The sequence below is a fragment of the Drosophila mauritiana genome, chromosome 2L (genome assembly GCF_004382145.1).
Source record: "Drosophila mauritiana strain mau12 chromosome 2L, ASM438214v1, whole genome shotgun sequence".
Lineage (NCBI taxonomy): Eukaryota > Metazoa > Arthropoda > Insecta > Diptera > Drosophilidae > Drosophila > Drosophila mauritiana.
Genome location: NC_046667.1, coordinates 16733026 through 16754243, shown reverse-complemented (window position 1 = coordinate 16754243; position 21218 = coordinate 16733026). Strand labels below are relative to the sequence as shown.

Sequence of the window (21218 nt, the reverse complement as noted above, 5' to 3'; positions counted from 1 at the left end):
CATTTTAACTGCTCGGTCAGACTTTGATTTGTTTTGGGTGTACGGTGATACAAAATATCAGGAAACTGTGCTATCTCAGTAACTAATATTATTTCTGAAATCTTTAATTCATTTCTTAATGTTGTTTGAATTAAAACCGTATGTTTTATAAATAATTACTTTTTTACTATCCAGTAAATTTGAAATCTACCCTAGATTCCAATAATTATTTTTCATTACTTTTGCAGAGTGTTGACACTTTGGCTAGACAGTTTTTATTGGTTTCCTTGATTTCATTGCATTTGGCTTTTTGTTTTCCCGTTTGCAATTTTATCCAAAGTCCGTCAGTGCATCAACGGCTGGAACTTTTATTGAATTTCCGGCTGCGCTCCTTTGAGTTTGTTGTCCCTTTGCAGCGGTCCCTGTTCCCTTGTTGTTTCTGTGGTGGCTTAGGTTTATTGCAAAATTTAGTTACAATCTCTCGCTAGCCACAGTCACCGCCAAAGGTCTGCGGCCGTAAATGAAATTTCCGTTTCGTTGGCAGCTTTAAAACTGAAGTTTTTCGCATATTTCCATTTGATTTTTAGATCTTCCGGACGAAGGATCACCGAAAATCAGTGGTGGACGACCGCGTTACCAGATCGGAGATTATGTTCGGGTTAATTGCACCGCAGGACGTTCCAAGCCCGCTGTGAAATTATCCTGGCAAGTGAATGGAGAGCCAGTTGAGCAGCAGAAACTCCGCAAATACGACACAATTGTATCGGGACGAGATGGTCTGGAAACTTCTGTGCTGGGCCTTCAATTCCGGGTGGAACAGAAACACTTTCGCAAAGGCAACATGAAACTTAAGGTGAGTTGAACAACTTAACTAAACTTAACTGTCGGACTCTTGTGGCTCAAAATAGTCTCAAAAACAATGTAGATTTTGGTTCGGGTAGATTATGTTCACTTACAAATCGTGATATTACATTTTCGATGTGCACAGTCTTATCTTATTATAATTTATTTTAGTTTTATAAATATATTTTCCTAATTGCAGTGAAAACCTTAAACATTTATTTTAGTTTTTAAAAAGGTTTTTGCACTAAAAATATTATTTTTATGTCCCATGTGCTTTAAATGTTAGTTTCCGTTCGAAAGTAAAACCAAAAGATTATTAGATTGTTTTTGAGTGTTTTGGAGTTACGCGAGTTCGATAGTGTTTCGTACTCTCAGCTAGCTAACCTCAAATATGTTGGATCTTGCAGTGCATAGCCGAATTGTCGACCGTGTACTGGAGGTGCAACGAGGAGTCCGTGGAGGGCGACCGGCCGCAGAAGGCGCCGGTGCTCGAGTCCCGGGAAACGGTCTACGCCAGCAACTCACGCGCCGATCCCGTCCAAGGTACGTCTTACCGGGAATTATTTGTGACCAAAATCTTATCGCTCTTGTTCGTCCAAACAAATGCAGCCAGTTCCACGGGTTCAGCGCCCTCCACACCAAGCACGCCCCTCGTCCTCCTTCCGGTGGCGCTGGCGGTGATGGTGATGGCAACCCTGGCGCAGGGAATCGCGAGAGATATAGATACAGATAAAATATCCATGGATCGGACAGCGCCTGGAGGGATTGGGATAACGAAAGGAGCTCAGCAGGCGAGAGAGTTGCTGGCTGGCCGCGAGGAGGAAAATCGCAGGACGAGTCACGGAAAATCCGCAACGCAGCTGGAGAAAATGGCATTGACTGCACGGTAGCTGCATTAAGCCACAAGGCGGCTATTTCCCTCCACAACACACACTTTTCACCGATTTTTCCGTCTTCGCTTTGCATAGAAAATAAAGAAACTCACTGAGAATCAAAAACAGGAAATGAACAAAAAAAAAAAAGTAATTCAAGCTAAACGAAAGAAAATGCAGCTAATTTCTTTATGCCGTTAACAAAAGCTTTCATGAATTTAATTTGAAACAAAACCTATCTAGAGAATAAATTACATTTACTTGTCTGAGAATGAGAAAAATTGTATGTGAAAAAGCGTGCTATTGTTTTAACTCTCTTAGGAATGTTTAAACCTGTGTCGATTGAAAAATCCAACTGTAAATAGTTAATGTTTAATATATATATTTATGTAACTGTATTGTATGTTATTATGGTTAAGCTCATTCACACACAAAACAGAATTTAAATATCACACGAACGGAACAGAGCAAAAGTGAATGGAAAATCCTTCCACAAAAGTTGGTCAAGGCAAAATACGAGTTTAACAGAATAAAAAATATGAGTAACTATAAATTAATATGTAGGAAAAGTATCGTTAAGATTGTTTTAGCTAAGCGATGATGAAGGGGAATTTTAAGCAAAACACATGATGAATATTTTGTGAAGTATACAGTGCGTTACGAAAGTATGTGAAATTCACATTGTGAATTTCAATTGACATGTCTTTATAATATGGAAAAAAGGCTTTTTTAGTGCCGTCAAATAAATCGTTAATATAAACTTATATACCAATTAAATTAAATTTTTGTATATCAGACCATATTTTTAGAGTATGATAAAATTTATTTCAACTCGATATACTTTCGAAACGCAGTGTATAACTGTCACTCAAATTCTTCCGAAACAACTAAAACGTCTTCTTTGATTAGATGATTTGTCTATAAAATTTCATTGTTCGTTGAGCATGCATTAAACAATGTAAAATTGTAATTAGATAAACGTAATGAATGCTACCGATAAGGAATCACAAAAATCAAACCAAAAAGCACTTAATTTTAAATTAAACAAAAAAAAATAAAGAAAAGAGGGAAAAACTAATCAAAGTTAGGAATTACAACTTGGTGACTGTTGGAAAAGTCTTAAAACTAACAAAAACATATCGTACATTTATATGAATTGCCAAAGTCTTAATGGGTATTAACTAAAACGCGTGCGTGCTTCTGTGTGTGTTTGATCCTTTTTGAAAATAAAACTAATAACATTCCGGGTTCGACTTAGCCATCATCCAGAGGAAATGTAAACCGTTTAGTTAGCCAAATGTTAAAAACAATAGCAAGATTCAAAGGAGCATGAGTAATGAACACAAATTTAAACAATAGCAAAATGATTGTGATGAAGCCTTAAAAACATAGTTGAACACAATTCATATGTGAAATTAAGTGAAATGAAACGAAATCAAATGAAATGAAATGTATTGGATTTTATTGTGTAAATATAAAGGCGATTTGTCCATGGATTCTATACTTTTTTGCCCTTTGATGTCCATAAATTCTGTGTGTAAATATGATTACGAGCTAACTAAATTAGAGTTAAGACGTCAGCAGCAGCAAACAAAATCATGGAACAAAACAAAACAAAAGCCAGAGCCAATTTTAATTATAAGCGAAAAACAAAAGATAAAAATATATAAATTACACATTTAAATATCGATGAGCGAACATTCAAATGGTAATTGAGTACAATTGTGGGGGCCTGAATTGGTGAATGTGTGTGCGAATGGGGATTAAAACATAGATATAGTATACATTAAACACACATATACAGAATCTGCATTGTTGTCAACTGTAACTGATTTTTAAATCTTATTTAATATCGATGCCATTAATAGCAATTAACAAGAAAACTACTAAGCATAAAAAAAGATGAAAACAATGCAAAAGTACTAAAAACAACTATAAATTGCATTAACGTTAATTCGAAAAAAAAAAAAAAATAAATGTGTGGTAATTGTAAGTGTAAATTATTTGTGTATTTAAATAACAACTTTTAGATGTATTAAAAGGCAAGAAAATAAAAAGCAAACTGCATTCAACTCTATACGATAAACTCTATGTGAAACCGTAAACAATTCAAACCTTAAAGCTGCCATGTAAGCAAATAGGAATTATTTACAACTCAACTCAAATCAAATGCCATAAAGTAACTTCAACTGAATTTAAATGCCAGACAAAGGGCAGACGTCTCTGTAAATATCTTTAAGCCTCATTCAATTTGCGAAAATTACTCGCAGGCGATCAAAAACTGAACGAAGAATTGTGAAGTAAACGAGTGGAAATTCATTAATAAAACATATTTGTTTCAAAATCACAGATTATCTTCCTTTTTGCATTAAATTGTCTGTAATTTAAGAACGGATACTTTCAGTAAGTTCACACACTTATTATTTTTAGTTTAGTATGTCCCTCCAAATTAAGTCAGCTTCAATTATTTCGCACACCCAGGACAAGTTCCCCTGTCCAATTGTAGGAACATACTTTCAGTATTTCCTTTTTTGGTTAGATGCAACACAAAGAAAATTGGGTAATTTTAAGAAAATATTTCAAATACGTGAAAATGTTCTCGCCGAACGTGACAACCTCCAACGGCAAATAAAAAAGTAATCGAGACCGGAAGAGGGAACATGGCACAAAACATTTAGCAGTAAAATAAGAGCAGTTACCAAAATAATAGAAATGCCAAAAAATAGACAGTACCAGGAATGCGTAGTAGAGATATGTACATATTTGTGCAGGGCTTAAACAATGTGTTAATTTAAGAATATTGAGGTGAAATATGTGCGACAAGTTAAAATGTTGGGCATGGAGAAATATGATTATCGTGGTTGAACCAAACTAGAATATGAAAGATAAACTTTTAAATCATTGTCATCTTTCCAGCGAGGAATTTTCAATTTCCATGTTTTCTCCATTTTCAAACATTCACTATAGTTCTTATTTGTTAATTCATTAATTTCATTCATTTTATTATTATAAAAATTTGGTGAAAAATCTTTAAATTCACATGAAAAAAGAAGCATCTTTTCTTAAATTGTGGAAACCTATTCAAACATATTTCGCATAAAACGGCACCAACCAAAAAAAAAAAACCAAAAGCACAGCACGAACGAAGCAGCACAATAAGTAGAAAATATCTGCGGACTTATACGTAAGTCGCACCTTAGCTTTTTCCTCGCCGGACTTCACTAATAAGCTGCCAACGAAATAAGAACATTTGATAAATACCGAGGACAAAGCCAAACAAATTATAAGTGTTACGGATGTACGATGCTGGATAAAAGGTCTGAGCAGATTTATTAGCTAGCCGACAAATGGCCGCAAATGTGCCCACCTGGTATATTTGCCATCAAATGTCACATAAATCAGATTTGCCATCTAATGAAAACAGCGTGAAGATTTTCCGGGAAATGCTAATACACCCAAGCTAATTCCCTATTTTGGTAGCCATTATTCCAGACCACTTAATCTGTAGTTCTTGGTGTCATCGCCAGCTATCTGGAAGATACTTCTGGCATATTAAGGCCAATTGTCTGGGGCTTAAAAGTTTCATGTTTGATTTCGCACAGATAAGAAGGCATCAATTTGCGGCACAGGTAAACTTTTCGATTGCCTCCTCTCACCTGTCCCCCACCCCCCCCCCCCACACACACACAATGATAAGTTAAGCTGCTCATTCAAATGGAGGGCGGAGAGTTACTCAAGTGGGCGAGGAAAGCTGTTAAAAACTGATGCCGATATGCCCCAAAGTTTAATTGGGCTCGTTCAATTGGAAGGAATATGCCATTTGGGGTGTGAGCTTAAGAGACATTTGGCTGGGCAAGAAATTTTCTAGCCGGGGTCGTGGCTTTTGAGAAGATTTACGTGGTAATCAATTTGGAAAAACATTTAATGAAAATTTAAGATACAAATTTGAAACGTATTTTTAAATTGTTTTTGTTGTTTAAGAGCTCATGTGACCTCTGCTAAGCCCACCCAATCCAATCAGTGCGAAAACTCCTTAAATCATTTTCAATCCATACCCTGATCTCGAAAAGTTTCATCCATTACCCTATCGACTCGAATTGTCAGTGGCAGACAGACAGGATGATTGCACCTTGAATCGCTTTCCATGCAGGAAAGGGAGGAAAATGAGGGTAGAATGGGGTGGCCACAATCATCACACAATGTCATGTCGCCGGCTGCCATTATTTGTTGCCATTCGGAGTTGTCGTCTTGTAGTGTTGTTAGCATTTGCAGCTTTTGAAATGATTTGCAATAAAAGTGTCTGCCACTGTCCATTGGCCACGCCCCATTGCCAGATTACGTGTCACTTCAACAGCTGTCCATTGGTGTGGCTGTCCCTGGTTTTGTTGTCCTTGGTATTTGCGTTGCTGGTGCAGCTTATCTGGCCTCTCTAGCATGGGTTGGCATCGTCATTGTCCTTGCCACTGTTGCGTAATTGCCTTTTGTTTACTCTGCTTTCATCTCCTGCGTCGCCCCACGCACCTTGGCTCTTGGCCTTTACGCATCTTTCAGGTGCGCCAGGGGGCAGTAAAGTATGGCCAGGAATTTTAAAAGTCAACACTTGTGGTCTTAAACTGACACTAACAGATTTGTTGAAGACTGTAGAAAAAAATATCTACAAATTATTATTATTGTGCTCTTTACAGAATAAATATTCCTTTCGCAATTCGGTAGCGAACAGCTTGTGTCGCAAAACTTCCACAATAGAAATCCGCTCCTGAAATGGGAAAAACACAAAAAAGCCATAGACGGAACGGCATTGGCTACAATCATCTTTCCTGCATTGCCATAAAAATGCGTGGCAACGAACAAATTACTCATAAAAATAAATAAAAAATTGCTGCCTTCCCGTCAGTTGCTGTTTGGCCAGTCGTTGTGCTGCCTGCAATTTCTGGCACATCATTCGGGATTGCCGGGGCCGTAAATTATATAGATTCTGGCCAGCATTTCTACACTTCTGGCATACAGGCGGCAGTAGGGCCTTAGATATTCCCCGGTCCGTGCCATTAAAAGCCGTTTTGTCCGGGAAAATGGAAATGATTTCGTGTCATTGCAGTTACGTGTTGGTGAAAATTCCAGCAAATTCAGGAGACAGCAGAAAAGTATTGATATTTCTGCATGGCATTGCGTCTTTAATATTCGCAACAATTTAATAATACTTCAAGTCACTAAAATCAGCGATTATTTGGTATCTGGCTATTTACAACCTGAGCATCTGATACCAATTACAGGTTTTAAAGTCTTTAACACTTATTCCTTACGCGTACCCCAAAAATAGGCCGCCCATAAAATCAGTTCTTCCAATTTACATTTTATAGACTTGGCACTTGCTTGGCTCATTATGTTGGCCATTTTTATTGGCTTCCAAAGATTTGCAGCCGGACCCAACTCTCAAAATCGAGCCTTAAAACAGAAGCCCGCACATGCGCTGATTTAATCAGGAAATACATTTTGTTACCTGGAATTTTTATGGCCAACCGGAGAAGTGGTGGAGCGATGTGTTTTGGCAATTTTCATATATCTAAACAAAGGAAAAGTTGCCAGCCTCTGCCTATCTAACCGCAAATGGTTGATCCCATCCTAAGACTCTGCCGATATTTGATTTTTTACGACCTTAACCCACACTGAATCCTTTCTTTGCGATTTACTCTCGCTTAAAATAACAATTTCAAATTGGTTTTACTGCCTGGGGTTGGATTTTCTCCTCTCGTCTTGTGTTTATGTCGCCTCGCATTTTGATCGCTTTGCATAAGCGCCTTTCAGCAATTTGCTTTGCCTCTGACCATTTGCTATATGCGGCTTAAAGGGGCGTGCCCCGCCCACCTCTTTAACCTCACTCAGAAGTCAAGTGCATTAGATCCGGAAAAGCTGCACTTGCTGGGTTGAAAACAGGAGACTCTTTTTTCGGAGGGTTGAGGGCTGGAAAGGCTAACTTTTGTGCACCAGACAATAATTGAAAACGCTCTCCCTGCTGGCCGAGTTTGTTGGCCAAACTTTGTGTGCTGGCATTAAATTTATGTTAATTGAAATTTATGTGCGCTGGCCACAGCTCAAGCTCAAACAAATGAAATTCGGAAAAAAGAACCAGCGCAATGGAAAATGGCAAACTTTTCCTGACATTGGCAGCAAGCCTGGTTAGTTCGCAGCGCATCGAAAGGCCAAAATATAAATTAAAGTCACCATTCTCTACGTTTTAACGATACATTATTTGATTGTCATTCGTAGTGGAATATAAATCACATTCAAATTAAATTACTCTATTTTAGCCAAAGGCAATTTGTGGCAAATACAATTGTGTGCTGTAACAATTTAATTTGACATTTTTTCATTTATGTTTGTGTATGGTATTGAATGCTCTGACATTCATATAATTTATAAAACTTATTAAAATAGTTTGCCAGTTTTGTTCATCAATTATTTATAAGCAAAACCTTTACATTTCTCTGTCATGGTCTTCAGTCGCTATTAATTCCATTTGCCATTTTATACTGAACGCAGCTAATGGAATTTAGCACGGTACAGAAGAAGAAGTCCAGGGCGAAAGGACATCCACACTCCTGATTAACACTCATAATTTGATTCCTAATGGGTTGTGCCCTTAGTTGGAGATCAAAACAGGTTTGCTGCGAGAGAGGGCTGTAGATTATTAAGAAGATCCTTTATTTTGCACTTACCAGGTTCTTGAGCTGACTGACAAAGTTCCCATCCAACTGTTTAAATTTTGTATGTCTCAGATCGATTATCAGAAGCTGCAAATTGAGAAAGTCCTGCATTTGAACCAAACGGTCATTACAAAGACCAATGAGTAGCATCCTCAACAATGGCGCAAATCCGCTGCCCAGATATCTCCAGAAAACGAAGCTCCATTTCTGCATCACAGTTTTATGGCGGTGGAAAAATATCCATTCGATAATGTATGACCAATTTCTCACTAGCTCAACGATGTTCGAGAAAAGCATGCTTGCCACTGGAAGCCAGAGCACTTTGATATCCTGGTGGACATTACTAATTTTTGCATAAATCCGCAGTAGCCGAAGGAGTTTCTTTCGTTGCTTTCTGTTTGGCTCCTGCTCCTCTTGGCAGTCCTGCAATCATAATAGACATAAACAGGATAAAAAAATCAAAGCATTTTTGTATAGTGTAGGTGTGACCATTTTGAGCGGTTCGAGGGCGATTCTAAAACAAACGTGCTTCATTAGAATTTGCTTAATCTCAACTTCCTAGTTTCGTTGATACCGAGATCACAGGGTCATACGGACAGACAGACGGACAATGAGCAGAAGGACAGACAGACGGACGGACAGACGAGCATTGGCAAATCGACACGGCTAGTAATCCACAAAAAGAAAGTAAACGAAAGTAAAAGAAAGTAGTGTATATACCATATAGGGTCTAAAATGCATTTTTCTACATGTTACATAAATTCAAATATACCCTTTTGATACCCTCTTTGAGTACCGGGTATAAAACTTTGTTATGGCTAGGGTTTTTTTCTTACCTTCAGAAAATGATTGATAGCAGCGATCCAAGATAGCAGAAGCATTTGGTAAGCCACATACACATTACAAATTAACCCCAGCAGCAGGGTGTTTAGCATCGGTACTATATAAGAATGATTAATAGTCTGCAGCAGAGTAAATTGCAAATGCACTACGTAAAGGATCAACAGCGAGATACCATCCAAGGATAGAGGTCCGAGAATTGAGTTTAAATGAGCGTTTACCCGGATAACGTCATTCACACGATCCACAAATGAGCGATTCCAGGATAGGCTATTCAGCCAAGAATAAAGGCGAGCGGTATTCCAAAGCGATAGTTGCACTGCAATTGCCTCTATCAGATTATCAAAAAAACTTTCTGATTTTTTCGGAAGAATCGGAAGAAACGCCATACATAAATATTCAGTGAAAGAATAATTGCATAGCAGTGTCAATATCTTTAATAGCAGAGCAATCCGCTTGGTCCAAATATTCCGAGGGTGTATGATCATTTTTCCTTTTCTCGGATAGAACTTTATTTGCCCAACCACCACGCCGCGATATATGATATATGAGATCCAGCAAATAGAGGAAACTGACCATCGTAAAAGTCGGGATAGCCACTTTTTGCGGGAATTTCTTAAAGGGATTTCGTGACCCTTCTCTGGCATTATGGAACCACTGAATGAGTCCCATGTGCCGGGTTGATTCATAACGGCATTCATGTGGGCTAGAATGGAGTAGGAACTGGAAGTTATGACCGTGTAATTACCCAACCCCAATATATTCGCTGTACTCATATCAACAATCAACTAGCAACCACTACTTCAAAATACAATCAACTAATGTCTGCTTCTATATTGATGCCATTCAATACAAAATGTTTAACAAAACAAAGTATTGTACACATTCATGAACATTGTTGTGAATTTAATGAATGACTAACTTAAAAATGTTCAATATCATACTGAATTAAAAAAATTGAATGCGTGATCAGGTTTCCGAACATGGCCAATGTATTGCTGCGAGTTACATCATACAACTTAACAACCTTTATTTCTAACGGATTTCGTATCAACTGTAGATTAAGGTTCTCAAACTGTCGGTAAGAAATCTTTGTTATTAAAATCAAAATCCATAACTTCATGTACTCACGGCTTCTTCGAGGCGGACATCCAAGCCAACGAATATGGTCCGCTCCCCGAGTATTTGTAGCATTTCCCGGTAGTCATCCTGGACGTGGAGCATGACCGATAAATTGAGCATACCATTGAGGTAGTAAAAGAAACACCAAGCATATGATAGGATTACAGCACTCAGTGTCATGTTCAAGTTCTCATATCCATGTTTGAGGATACTATACGCCAAGTAACAGGTGCCCACCGAGGACAAGTAGTAGCCCACATAGATCATAGCCCCCTGAATGCCGTATACTTTTTCCATTTGGTCCACAATCGTGTGCAGTTGGCTCTGGACTCTTGCTATATTCTCTATCTGATCCGCCAACGAACAACACTTGGTCATGAAAACTCCCTGATGCCGGGGGCTTAACAGCAGTTCCTTGGCTTCCTCGATCACCTGACGCAGTTCCGTGTTAATGAGCTGTAACTGTGTCCGAACGAAAAGCATTATCATGTATTGCTGTATCATAGTTATGTTGAGAATGACGGACATCCAGTACTGCAAGCCCAGTCCCAGGTAGAATTGCGAGTCTATACGCCCCATTGCAATCAAGACCATGGCCATTTGGAGGCCATCGGTCACAGTCCCGGAAATAAACTTGGTGAGAATGCCCCAGCGAGACATTCTCCTTACCTGCGGCCTAGCTACATACATTCGGACCACACTGGCCGTCAAATCCATCATCTTGCAGCGCTGGTACCATCTGTGAATCAGTATGAAAAGACCTACAAATACAACGGGAATTAATCACTTAAATTATGCAACGGCTTTTTGAATTAGTGTTTTTGCTACCAGTAGCAATTCTAAGTCCGGTCATTATGGCGACAACATATTCGTGCAACATGTTTGCTCTGCCGAAAATCGTATTAACAATGTTTGTGTTTCCGGTCCAGTGATAAATGTATAGGGTAAATATACATGAATCCAATGCAATTGCGTAAAAAGTACTCCATTTTGTTGTAAATACACGCCCTGTGTTCCAGTCGAACTCAAAGGTACTGAGACCGATGAGGAGTCCATAGTGGTAAACCGCTCCCAACAAAAAACTTTCCAAGTCCATTATTTTTACGAACTGAAAGTGTCCTCAATGTAGTTTGCCCTTCTGCGGAAATAATTTAACTCCAAGCGTAATATACTCATTTCGAAAGAGATATGCTGATAAGATTGGACTGATTGGTCGAACCAAACAAAGTAATAAAGGTCAGGTAATACGGAAACATTCTTTATATTTGCAAACAAGCATGATAAATTTTATACTAAGCGATTAATTGTAAAGATAGTTCCAAAATTAAACCCAATGTCAAAATGATTTAAATAATATTCCACTTAAAAGAATTCCATGTCAAATTGAATTAGAAAAATTGAATTCACTATAATAGAAGCACACATAGCCGCAGTTGAGCCACGCGTGATAGGGAACATACCCATTACATTAATTTTTAATGGGTTTCGAGCTAGTTGCAACTGAAGACTTTCAAACTGAAAGGTAGTAAGTGTATTTTAAAAAAATCGATTACATTTGGATTATAGCTTACGGATTCCTCCAGTCGAATGTCCAAGCTGGAAGCAAACACAGTTCGTTCCTCCAATAGACCCAAAAAGTCCTTGTGATGGTCCAACACACATAGCATATTGTTGCAATTGACCAAGGCATCGAGGTAAAATAAGGTTATCCAAATGCAGGCGATGATCGAGGACTTGGGTGATAGTTTCAGATTTTGCGGTCCATATTTATATATGCTATACGACATATAAGATGTACCCACAATGGATAGGTAGTATCCACTATAAGCCATAAGCCCTTGCATGCCGAATACCTCTCCCAGTTGACCCACCATCGATTGTAGTTTGCTCTGGACCTCGCCTATATCTTCCAACTGATCAGATAGATAGCAGCATCTCGTCATAAAGCCTCCATTTCGGTGCTGCAGGAAACTCAAATTCCTGCTTTCCTCGATCACCTTTCGCAGCTTTGCGTTAATAATCCGATATTGTGCTCGAATTAAAAGCATTACCAGAAAATGCTGGGATATGGCCAAATTCATAATGAACGAAACGCACAATTTTACAAACAAGTCCATCATATCGGCTGTTCCATGGCGTTCCAATGCATCCACGGAGAGTTTTACTTGAAAGAGGTCCATTGCAAAACTAATGAAAGCTTTCAACATAACTCCCAAGCGAATCATACTCTTCGACTGCGGATTGATCATATATAAACGGATAACGTCTTTCACTAGCTGCATCATTTGGCCACGCTGAAGCCATCTATTAAGCACCGTAATGAGCCCTAAAAAATATATAATCAGACTGAAGAACGGAAATTTTATATATTTTTACCCGTCACGATCTTTAGGCCGGACATTACGATGATAACATATTCATGCAGCTTATTTGCGCTTTGAAAAAGTAAATTGTTATTACTATAAGCGGTAAAATGATAAATTATTGTAATCAAAATAAGGATGTTAGCCATGAAGGCGTAGATAGTACATCGCCACGATGTAAATACGCGTCCTGTTCGGCAATCGTACTCAAAGTTACTTAACCCTATCAAGTAGCAGTATATGTGGACTGCCTTCAGCAACATCACGACCCAATCGACCATTTCGTAAAACTGAGTCGACTCCTACAGCCAGCCAGCATGTTAATTAGCTTATGTCTATGACAACAATAATCTGATATCGAATTCAGATTTTGATTCGGATTGCCAACGAGGCGTACACAAAAAAAAAAAAAATGGACAAAACGTGCAAGCATATTGTTGAAGTAGGATTACTTAACTTGATTTATTTTTTTTATCATCGTTTCTACTAGATTTGTTAAAAAATATTTACAAGGAAGAATGAAGCAATCCTTGATCGTGTGACCGTATAAAGACTGTGATCTCGGAAACTATGTAGGTTACCCGATTCTCGTAGACCAATTGGGTATTGTAGATTTCCGACCCTATAAAGTATATCTTGATCAGGATAACGACCGAATCGATCTGACCATGTCCGTCCTCACACCGCCGAAAAATGCTACGCGGTATCTTAATTTTTTTTATTTTATTTTTGATTATCCCATTTTCTATCGCTATGCCACTAATATGTTTAAATTTCTCGTTCGCACTTTCATTGGCTGAGAAACGTGTGTGTGCGTGGTTAGGTTAAATTCGAACAGGTATTTTTCTAAACCAACCTTATAAATCAATTTATATATGGCCGAATTTGTGTAAATTAAGATTTAAATGATGCCAATAGAGGTGACGATGATCTCAATGATGTTTTGAGTAGAAAAGCACAGAAAATTAGCAACAAAATGCTTGGGCGGCTCTATTTGTTGGCAAAAGCTTAAGTATTAGAAATCATTATTATTTATTATTTTCCTTTTTTTTAAATTTTTTTTGAAAAATATTCCTATCGTATTGAATAAGAAATATCGAATGCGTTATTATAGATCCCATCATGGCCCCGGATGAACTCCGAGTAATGGTGAATATATCCAATACTTCAAATTTGAACGGATTTCGAATTAGCTGCAATTGGATGCTTTCAAACTGTAAAAATACAAGATCGCGATACTTTAATTTGGATAGACGGATAAAATCTTTCGGATTGCTCCAAGCGGACATCCAAGGCGGAAGTAAACAGAGTTCTATCTTCTAGTATCCGTTCTAGCTCCTTGTGATCATCCAAGAGATTGAGTATAACAAACAGATTTAGTATGGCATCCATGTAGTAAAAAAAGCACCAACTAAATCCCAGTGCCACTGCTCTGACAGTCAAGTGCAGTTGTTCTATACCATTTTTAGCTAAACTGTACGTTATGTAATTTGTACATATAAAGAATATATAGTATCCGATAAACCATCATCCCTTGCAAGTCGAACATCTGGTTCAACTGGGTCACGATAGATTGCAGTTCATTCTGAAGTTTTGCTACATTATCTATTCGATCGGCCAAGAAACAGCACTTGGTCATGAAAGCCCCTCTCCGTTGGTAAGTTTCACTTAACATCTGGCTTTCATGGATCACCTGCCGCAGCTCGGTCTTGAGCAAATGGTTATAGGCTCCAACGAAAAGTATTATCAAATAGTACTGTGATAAGGCCAAATTTATAATGGCTGACATCCAGAACTCCAAGGCCATTCCCACGAATTGTTTGGACCCAAAGCGACCCACTGAGTCTATAGAGATGGCCATTTGTAAGAAGTCGCTGACGACAGCTACAGATAACTTTACCAGACTTTGCCCATCGGGACATTTGCTTCACTTGCGGCTTTTTCAGAAATAGCCGAAATACACATTCAGCCATGCGCATTAGTTGTGCTCGCTGGCGCCATCTGTTGAGAATTGGAGAAACTTCTAAAAAATTGTCAATTTAAAAATCTTTAATAGATGGTTTCATAAATATAGTATAATTAGTTAAGCGACCTGAAGCCATCCTCAGTGAAACCATCACGATGATCACATATTGGTTCGCCCTACTGAAATACGCATCGAGATTGAATTTCTTGGAGATTTGCAAAAGCACCACCATACAAATTAAGACGTTAATCGCGATGGCGAAAATTATGCTCCTTTGGGCTGCAACAACACGACCTCTTTGCTAGTAAATTTTGAAGTTGCACAGACCAATGATCTGCCCATAGTAATAGGCTGCCTTTAATAACAAACCGACCCAGTCAAACATTTCCATTAACTGAAAGAATCCTCAATTTCGGTTTCACCAAGGCTAATTAATTTGTGTCAATGACTTTCACTTACCTAATATGCTGATGTAGACAGATACATATTACAGCTGATATCCTTGATATATTGTGCTTTTACAAAATGTAGTGGTATAAGGCTCCATTTCACATTGTCTGAGTAAGTTCAGACCGAAGGGGTGTTTTATTTAATTTTTAAATTTATATTTAGAGCCAAATAAGTTTAAGTTATTGTATCTCAGAGTGGAACGAATGAATGTTCACGGATATTCTATAGTGCACACAGCCCAATGCGTTTAGAAGTGCGAAAAAAAAGAAGTCAAGTACAAACGACTATCCGCATTCCTGGTTAACGTTTATAATCTGATTCCTGATCGGCTGTGTCCACAACTGGAGATCAAAAGAGGTTTGCTATGGTGGAGGGAGTATATAAATAGAGGAAGACACTTTGTTCCACACCCACAAGATTATTTACATACCATGCGTAGGAATGATCCGGCTTATCCTGGCCCTTAAAGCTTAAAATCAGGAGTTGCAATCTAAGAAAGCACCGCTGTAGAGCCAATCGATTGTTTCATAGGAAAAGAAACAAAATACGTAAAAGCGAGGCCTGGGCGGCGGTAACGGGTATTCCATATTTTCAATGACAATCGTCTCCAAAGTTATCGTCGGCAAAGTTATCGAATAGGAAACAGGATGTGACGAAAGTCCAATTTGTCACTAGCATCAAAACGTCGGAGAAAATTACACCTGCCAATGGCAGCCACAGTTGCTGTATGTCCCGGTGAATAATGCCAATCCTTGAATATAGATTTAATAGTTCAAGGATCTGCAATCGCAATAGAAGATATTTAAAGTAATCTAAAGTCTTAATGTACATATAAAATACTACAGCGTGACAGAATATATTCGTTTATACAGGACATTTTCTTTAAAAATGTAGATTGCTATCCTACTAAAGAACCTATTGAAAGCAACGAGCCAGGAAAGTAAGAGCAACTCGTATACCACATATGTGTTGAAGAAAATCTCCAGCGTTAAATTGTATAGCGAGAATGTTTGTAGTTGAATTTGACTATACCCAACAATCTGCAGCACAGTCAGCTCCAACTGAACAATATACAGGATCAACAAGAAGGTGCCTTCCAAATAGAGCGTTCCCACAATCACATCTATCTGGGTTGTTATGTGGGTCACGTTGTTCACTAGTTTAACAAAGTGTCGTTTCCAGGACATTCAACCCATCCAGTAAAACATAAGAACCACATTCCATAATGATAGTGGACATTAGTATATCAAAGAACCTTGGGTAAGTGAAGCCAATGGAATAAATGGGGCAACGGATAGCACTAAATATGAGATGCCAAATTTGTTAAGAGGCACAATAATCTTCAGACAAAGGGAATGTCTTTTTATCCAAATGTTGCGCGGCTGAATAATCATATTACGCATTTTTGAATAGTATTTAATTTGACCAATCCCGCAACCACGATAAATAATGTATAAGGTCCATGATATACTAAAAACAGACCACTTTAGAAGTCGCGAATTCAATTTTTTATAGGAAGTCCGTATTGTTTTCTCTTCCATCATTAACTAGTTCTCTATTTATTTGGGAAGACAGACTTCCCCATTGATAATGAAATGGCATTATTGGCGAAGTAATTTAGGCTTACAATTGTGTGACCTTTAATGAAAAAACGAGTCTTAATAGCCTCTAAAGTTTGTTATGGGTTAAGGTACTCAAAGCCTATATAAAGTATATATATTCTTGTTCTTTATATACTGTAGTATTGAATTGTTGCCACGCCTACTTAAACAAATAGCGCAAAACCGCCAGGTCCACACAATTGAGAATATATTTTTACATTTTGGTATTAGTATTGTAAATGCCTAGTGTTAAGCTTTTTGCCACCGGTAATTTATTTGTGTCAATGGCATCTTCTTACCTAATGAATCTGATCTAAATTTTGATGTATTTATAAGCATCTCAATTAAAGGCGGTTACAGTGACATTTCAAAATTATTTTAGAAATATGTTGCATTGGCAGAAAACCGTAATGTTCTTTTGAACATACAAAACCCACTATAACAGCAACCCCAAAGAGCAAGGATGCGTCATAGTCCTTTCAAGTATTCGTGTCATAAATCAAAAGTAGCGGCAATTTAGCCTCACACCTACCTATGCACACTCACCCAATGAATCATGGTATCGGTGGGTAGAAAAGGGTAAGCGAGGGGCGTTAATGCAGTTCGTGTTGCATATCCCTTCGCTATTCATGGTCAATAAGCGTGGCTCGTGAGGGAGAAAAGCAACAAACACACAATAAAATGGTAATTACATTAGCCAATGTGTTTATTCTGCATTTTCACGCGGTTTACAACTAAACTTATTTAAGAGAGCTGGGGCCATGCGGCCCTTTGTTAATTTATGCATTCAGTCCTACCCCCTAATAATGCGAATTATCTATTCGATTGTAATTTAGTTGATTGTTTTAATCTTATTTAAATTAAAACACTTGAAAATTTAACTTTCAATTCGGAAAAACAATAACTTTGCAATAGTTACAATTCTACTACTGGAAATAATCTAATTGAACTTTTAACACATTTTTTTATTACGTGGACGGGTAAAAGTTACCCATCCAATTATTTTGTAATTTAAGGCGCATTTGTATGAAAATAATACTCTCCCCCAATTATTGCTGCCGCGTAAGCATGTGCGTGGCACTTTTATCAAATTTACGCTTATTGCATTTTAATTAATTATAAACAGGTAATTATGGTAAACAGTCTGGCCCACCGCCGACCCATAAAACCAGGCTTACAAGCATTACCAATTTACGATCCAAGTGCTTGGCAGTTCCGCCAAAGTGCCATCCTGGGACGGGCAAATCGTATATAAAATTAATTTAAAACACGCCACAAACCCTTCGCAAATTCCCCTCTCTGCAATCCCATTTCCATGGTTATCCATTGGCTTACTGCAATTTTTAGTGTCTGTAGTTGTTAAATGCCTGATTGTTTGACCCACAAATTTTAGAGTTATATCAACAGGTATAGAAAAGATGTACACAATATATTATAATGCTTTAAGTTAGTTTATACAATTATATTTTAAAATTTATGGCGGACTTTTTAAAAAAGGTGGTGGTGGTGGTGGTGGTGGTGTTTTTGAAATGGGTTATAAACATTTTTGAATTGAACATCTAATCCGTAACTCGAAACTAATTTAGATTTAACAGAAAAATAATGCCGATGGGCGCACCCTGCCATATTCCCCATTGGTCGTCTCGGAGTACTTATATCCTTTCAAGTGGGCCATTGATTCATTTTCGTAATGGATTTCTTGGCGTTTCTTGGCCGTCTTGGACTTGACACAGTACTCTGATCGAAGACGGTTTCTCCTGGCGTAGTATCCATACATTTTATCTCCGTATGTTTTCCTACATTCGGCGTAAATGGACGCGTATCGGGAGTAATACTCCCTTTGGGCATCTGCAAACCAGGCGCTACTTTTCTCCCAGTTAGTGCGAGTCTTATCAATCTGACTGGCCACAACGCGAAAGTGCTTGAGTTGATCCACAAAAATCACCTCACTGTACTCTTTCATTGTGGATTAGGAAAAAACAACTCAGAATGAAATGGAAATAACCATTAAAAGTATACACTTTTTAGTTTTAGTTTTTAGTAAGACATTTTATGCTCTAGCTTATGGAAAAGGATAAAAAACGAAACAGACAGGCACATAAAGGCCTGTTTTGTTTCAAAGGTATAACTAGATTTCTAGTTTCCACAAATTCTTTATGCAGTATGGTTCAAGTCTTTAACAAAATATCTATAATATGTTATTGTCTATTAAAACAAGCAATAATTGTAAATAAGCAGACCAAGAAAATCAACTTACATACATAACTAAATAAATGTTAATTGAACTAAACTTAAGGCTTCTATATTTATTTTTCATGGTATATTATCCCTTTGAATTAGGTGTATTTTGGGTGCATACATAATTGAGGAGAAAAGGATGCTAACCAGAAACTGAAATGCGATCTAAATTAATAAAAGACGCTTCTTTTTGCTTGCTTTTTTTGGACTTAATTTATTTTTCATTTTCATGTTCAGTTTTACAAACTATCTGGTTTTTACTTTCTTTGTCAAACATTTGATTTTCCAATACTTACAAATAAATGGTAAACTAAAGTATTAACAAATTTCATTGATGAAGGTTAATGAAGGAAGGTTAGTTTTTGACTTATCTAAAACCGACAAGGATTTTTTTCCGCCTCTCTGTTTGATTTAGTTATGTTTTATTTTTGAATTTACAACACGCACAAGATTAGCTTAGATTTAGATTTAGATGTAGATTAGCTTACAGAGTTGCCGAGGATTTCTTTCGCTTAGATCCTAAGTAAACTTGAGTTCAAACGTCGCTGGCTATGTACAAGAAACATTCATTTTGGCTAAGTTGTATGGCGTTTACGCCCCTTGCCAGTCGATCAATGCCATGCTGAGATGTCTGAGATAAATTTTCGGCCCAGACCAGCAGCTGTTTGTGGGCCATTTGTAGCCATCGCCGCGGTGCCTTTGGCCCACAATCGAACGGCTTTGTATGCAAATGAGCCATTGGATTGCATTTCTCACGCCCAGGTGAGTCCGGCAGACATGCGATGTTCCTTACCATATGGAAACCCCAGTCATCGCATGAGTCATGAACTGCTTTTGGCCTTTTGTTAGCTGCTTGGTTACTCTGTTTGGACTTGAATGCATTCGATTGCGGTTTGTTGCGCGTTTTCGCATTTTGCATGTCTCCGACCATTTCCACCTTTTTTATTTCGCCACAAACTGCTTGGTATCAAACTTTGGGGAACTCTGACTCAGTTTGAGCCAAATTAGCATAATCCAAAGGATTTGTATCATGCATGCGGCTAATTTCTCAAGGGGAAAATATAATGTTACTCATTGGAAAGAATGACTAGCCTCAACTGTTTTTTTTTACATTTTTTTGCCAACGTTAAATTTGTCTTATTTTTTTTGTGAATGTGTTATAAGAAATGGCCTTCGTTTACCTTTGAAAAGTTTTAAAATGGCTTTTCTACTTTTTTTTTAAGAGAGCTAAACTTTTAAAAGGTTCCTTTAAAATGAAATTTGAATCTTTTCAAAATATAAGTAACCAATGTGAGTTACTGAAGACATACCTGCAATCTTTTTATTTTTATTTTCTACAGTTTGTTTTATTTAAGGTCAATACACCTTACCTCCATAAGGTTAGTTACATGTTTATTTGTACGGCATACTATCATACTATTTTTCCAAACTTTAAATTTTATGCGTTCAGTTTTCTAAAGCCATTGAAGGAGTGGCATTGGCCGAACACTTCCGTATTCCCCGTTTGAAGTTGACGACACCCTATATTCTTTTAAATGGTCCATTGGCCTGTGGGACCTTCTTCTTTCCCGACGTTTATAAGACTTGGTATTAACTCTGTGTTCTTCCCTCAAACGATTCCTATTTGCATAGAACTCGTAGTAATCGTTGCCGTACTTTTCAAGACTCTCCTTGTAAATTTCGGAACACCTTGCTGCCAAATTCCTTTGGGCAGCCGGAAACCAAGAGCACCGCTCCTCCCAAGTGCGCCGTGTCTCCTCGATTTGGCTGCCCACAGTTCTGTGGTGCAAGAGTTCACATGTGAATATCACCTGGTCATACATCCTAATTATACTGCGATGTGTACGTTCTTTTTTAACGAATTAACAGAACACTGTGTGTGAGACGCAAACAGCTCTCAGGAATGATTAAAAACAATCAGGCATAGTTTTGTTTCCTACAGTATTTTATAAGTAAGTTTAATTTTGAAATGACCCCTTGACATTTCTCAGCTTGGCACTGATTAAACTGATTACATTCAGTTACATACACGCTACTATCAGGACTTCTGCCAAATTTTAAAGTTTTTAACTTGTGCAATCCTTGGCTTCTTGTCTGGCTATTTACAGCTTTCTGATGAAAATACTTATTCATAATCTTTCTCTTTGAGGAATTTTTGGAATCCAAATGCAAGTTTTTGCTTAGTCTTAGCTTACATTACTTTCTGGCTGATATTACTTTGGGTTTTCATTGTTTTAATTCTA

General features: G+C 37.7%; 7 protein-coding genes across 8 annotated transcripts in view; 1 reads left to right on the top strand and 6 right to left on the bottom strand.

Moving 5' to 3' along the window:
• LOC117144032 overlaps positions 1-4038 on the top strand; it is a 71386-nt gene extending 67348 nt beyond the window's left edge. Inside the window, exons 5-7 of one of the 2 annotated variants that reach the window (XM_033309006.1) lie at positions 567-832; positions 1230-1365; positions 1432-4038. In XM_033309006.1, the coding sequence (XP_033164897.1) occupies positions 567-832; positions 1230-1365; positions 1432-1712 (683 nt within the window). In that variant the 3' untranslated portion in view covers positions 1713-4038. Of the gene's footprint in view, positions 1-566; positions 833-1229 lie in introns of both variants that reach the window. The other variant, XM_033308998.1, reaches the window with a different exon arrangement.
• A 4150-nt stretch (positions 4039-8188) lies between these two features.
• LOC117135207 (uncharacterized protein CG31750) lies at positions 8189-9882 on the bottom strand. Its single transcript, XM_033295293.1, has 3 exons — positions 9232-9882; positions 8408-8818; positions 8189-8356 (listed from the first exon to the last, which is right to left on the bottom strand). Exons 1-3 carry the CDS (start codon positions 9880-9882, stop codon positions 8189-8191), a joined length of 1230 nt encoding a protein of 409 aa, XP_033151184.1.
• A 275-nt stretch (positions 9883-10157) lies between these two features.
• On the bottom strand, positions 10158-11453 carry LOC117150916 (putative gustatory receptor 36c). The gene is made up of 3 exons (XM_033318068.1): positions 11186-11453; positions 10367-11118; positions 10158-10310 (listed from the first exon to the last, which is right to left on the bottom strand). Exons 1-3 carry the CDS (start codon positions 11451-11453, stop codon positions 10158-10160), a joined length of 1173 nt encoding a protein of 390 aa, XP_033173959.1.
• Positions 11454-11719: 266 nt separating this feature from the next.
• On the bottom strand, positions 11720-13001 carry LOC117150529 (putative gustatory receptor 36b). The gene is made up of 3 exons (XM_033317453.1): positions 12734-13001; positions 11929-12683; positions 11720-11872 (listed from the first exon to the last, which is right to left on the bottom strand). The coding sequence occupies exons 1-3, from the start codon at positions 12999-13001 to the stop codon at positions 11720-11722; spliced, it is 1176 nt and encodes a 391-aa protein (XP_033173344.1).
• A 789-nt stretch (positions 13002-13790) lies between these two features.
• On the bottom strand, positions 13791-15071 carry LOC117151094 (putative gustatory receptor 36a; the record flags this gene model as incomplete). The annotated part of the gene is given in 5 exon segments (XM_033318342.1): positions 13791-13935; positions 13991-14239; positions 14241-14626; positions 14628-14740; positions 14810-15071. Coding segments are annotated over 5 exon segments (1155 nt in total), but the record flags the coding sequence as incomplete, so codon positions are not given.
• Positions 15072-18195: 3124 nt separating this feature from the next.
• On the bottom strand, positions 18196-18811 carry LOC117148925. Its single transcript, XM_033316648.1, has one exon. The coding sequence runs from the start codon at positions 18698-18700 to the stop codon at positions 18326-18328; it is 375 nt and encodes a 124-aa protein (XP_033172539.1). The 5' UTR covers positions 18701-18811; the 3' UTR covers positions 18196-18325.
• A 367-nt stretch (positions 18812-19178) lies between these two features.
• On the bottom strand, positions 19179-20815 carry LOC117149176. The gene has a single exon (XM_033316754.1). The coding sequence runs from the start codon at positions 20796-20798 to the stop codon at positions 20430-20432; it is 369 nt and encodes a 122-aa protein (XP_033172645.1). The 5' UTR covers positions 20799-20815; the 3' UTR covers positions 19179-20429.
• Positions 20816-21218: the final 403 nt, after the last annotated feature.

Excerpts from the sequence above, each read along its gene's own strand:
- LOC117135207 (XM_033295293.1), bottom strand. The coding sequence starts at position 9,882 with ATGCCAGAGAAGGGTCACGAAATCCCTTTAAGAAATTCCCGCAAAAAG. Across the intron at positions 8,819-9,231 it reads CTATCAATCATTTTCTGAAG|GACTGCCAAGAGGAGCAGGA; the intron begins GTAAGAAAAAAA and ends TTATGATTGCAG. Across the intron at positions 8,357-8,407 it reads TCAGTCAGCTCAAGAACCTG|CAAACCTGTTTTGATCTCCA; the intron begins GTAAGTGCAAAA and ends CCTCTCTCGCAG.
- LOC117150916 (XM_033318068.1), bottom strand. The coding sequence starts at position 11,453 with ATGGACTTGGAAAGTTTTTTGTTGGGAGCGGTTTACCACTATGGACTC. Across the intron at positions 11,119-11,185 it reads CGGACTTAGAATTGCTACTG|GTCTTTTCATACTGATTCAC; the intron begins GTAGCAAAAACA and ends TTGTATTTGTAG. Across the intron at positions 10,311-10,366 it reads ATGTCCGCCTCGAAGAAGCC|TTTGAGAACCTTAATCTACA; the intron begins GTGAGTACATGA and ends TCTTACCGACAG.
- LOC117150529 (XM_033317453.1), bottom strand. The coding sequence starts at position 13,001 with ATGGTCGATTGGGTCGTGATGTTGCTGAAGGCAGTCCACATATACTGC. Across the intron at positions 12,684-12,733 it reads CGGCCTAAAGATCGTGACGG|GGCTCATTACGGTGCTTAAT; the intron begins GTAAAAATATAT and ends TATATTTTTTAG. Across the intron at positions 11,873-11,928 it reads ACATTCGACTGGAGGAATCC|TTTGAAAGTCTTCAGTTGCA; the intron begins GTAAGCTATAAT and ends ACTACCTTTCAG.
- LOC117148925 (XM_033316648.1), bottom strand. The coding sequence starts at position 18,700 with ATGAAAGAGTACAGTGAGGTGATTTTTGTGGATCAACTCAAGCACTTT.
- LOC117149176 (XM_033316754.1), bottom strand. The coding sequence starts at position 20,798 with ATGTATGACCAGGTGATATTCACATGTGAACTCTTGCACCACAGAACT.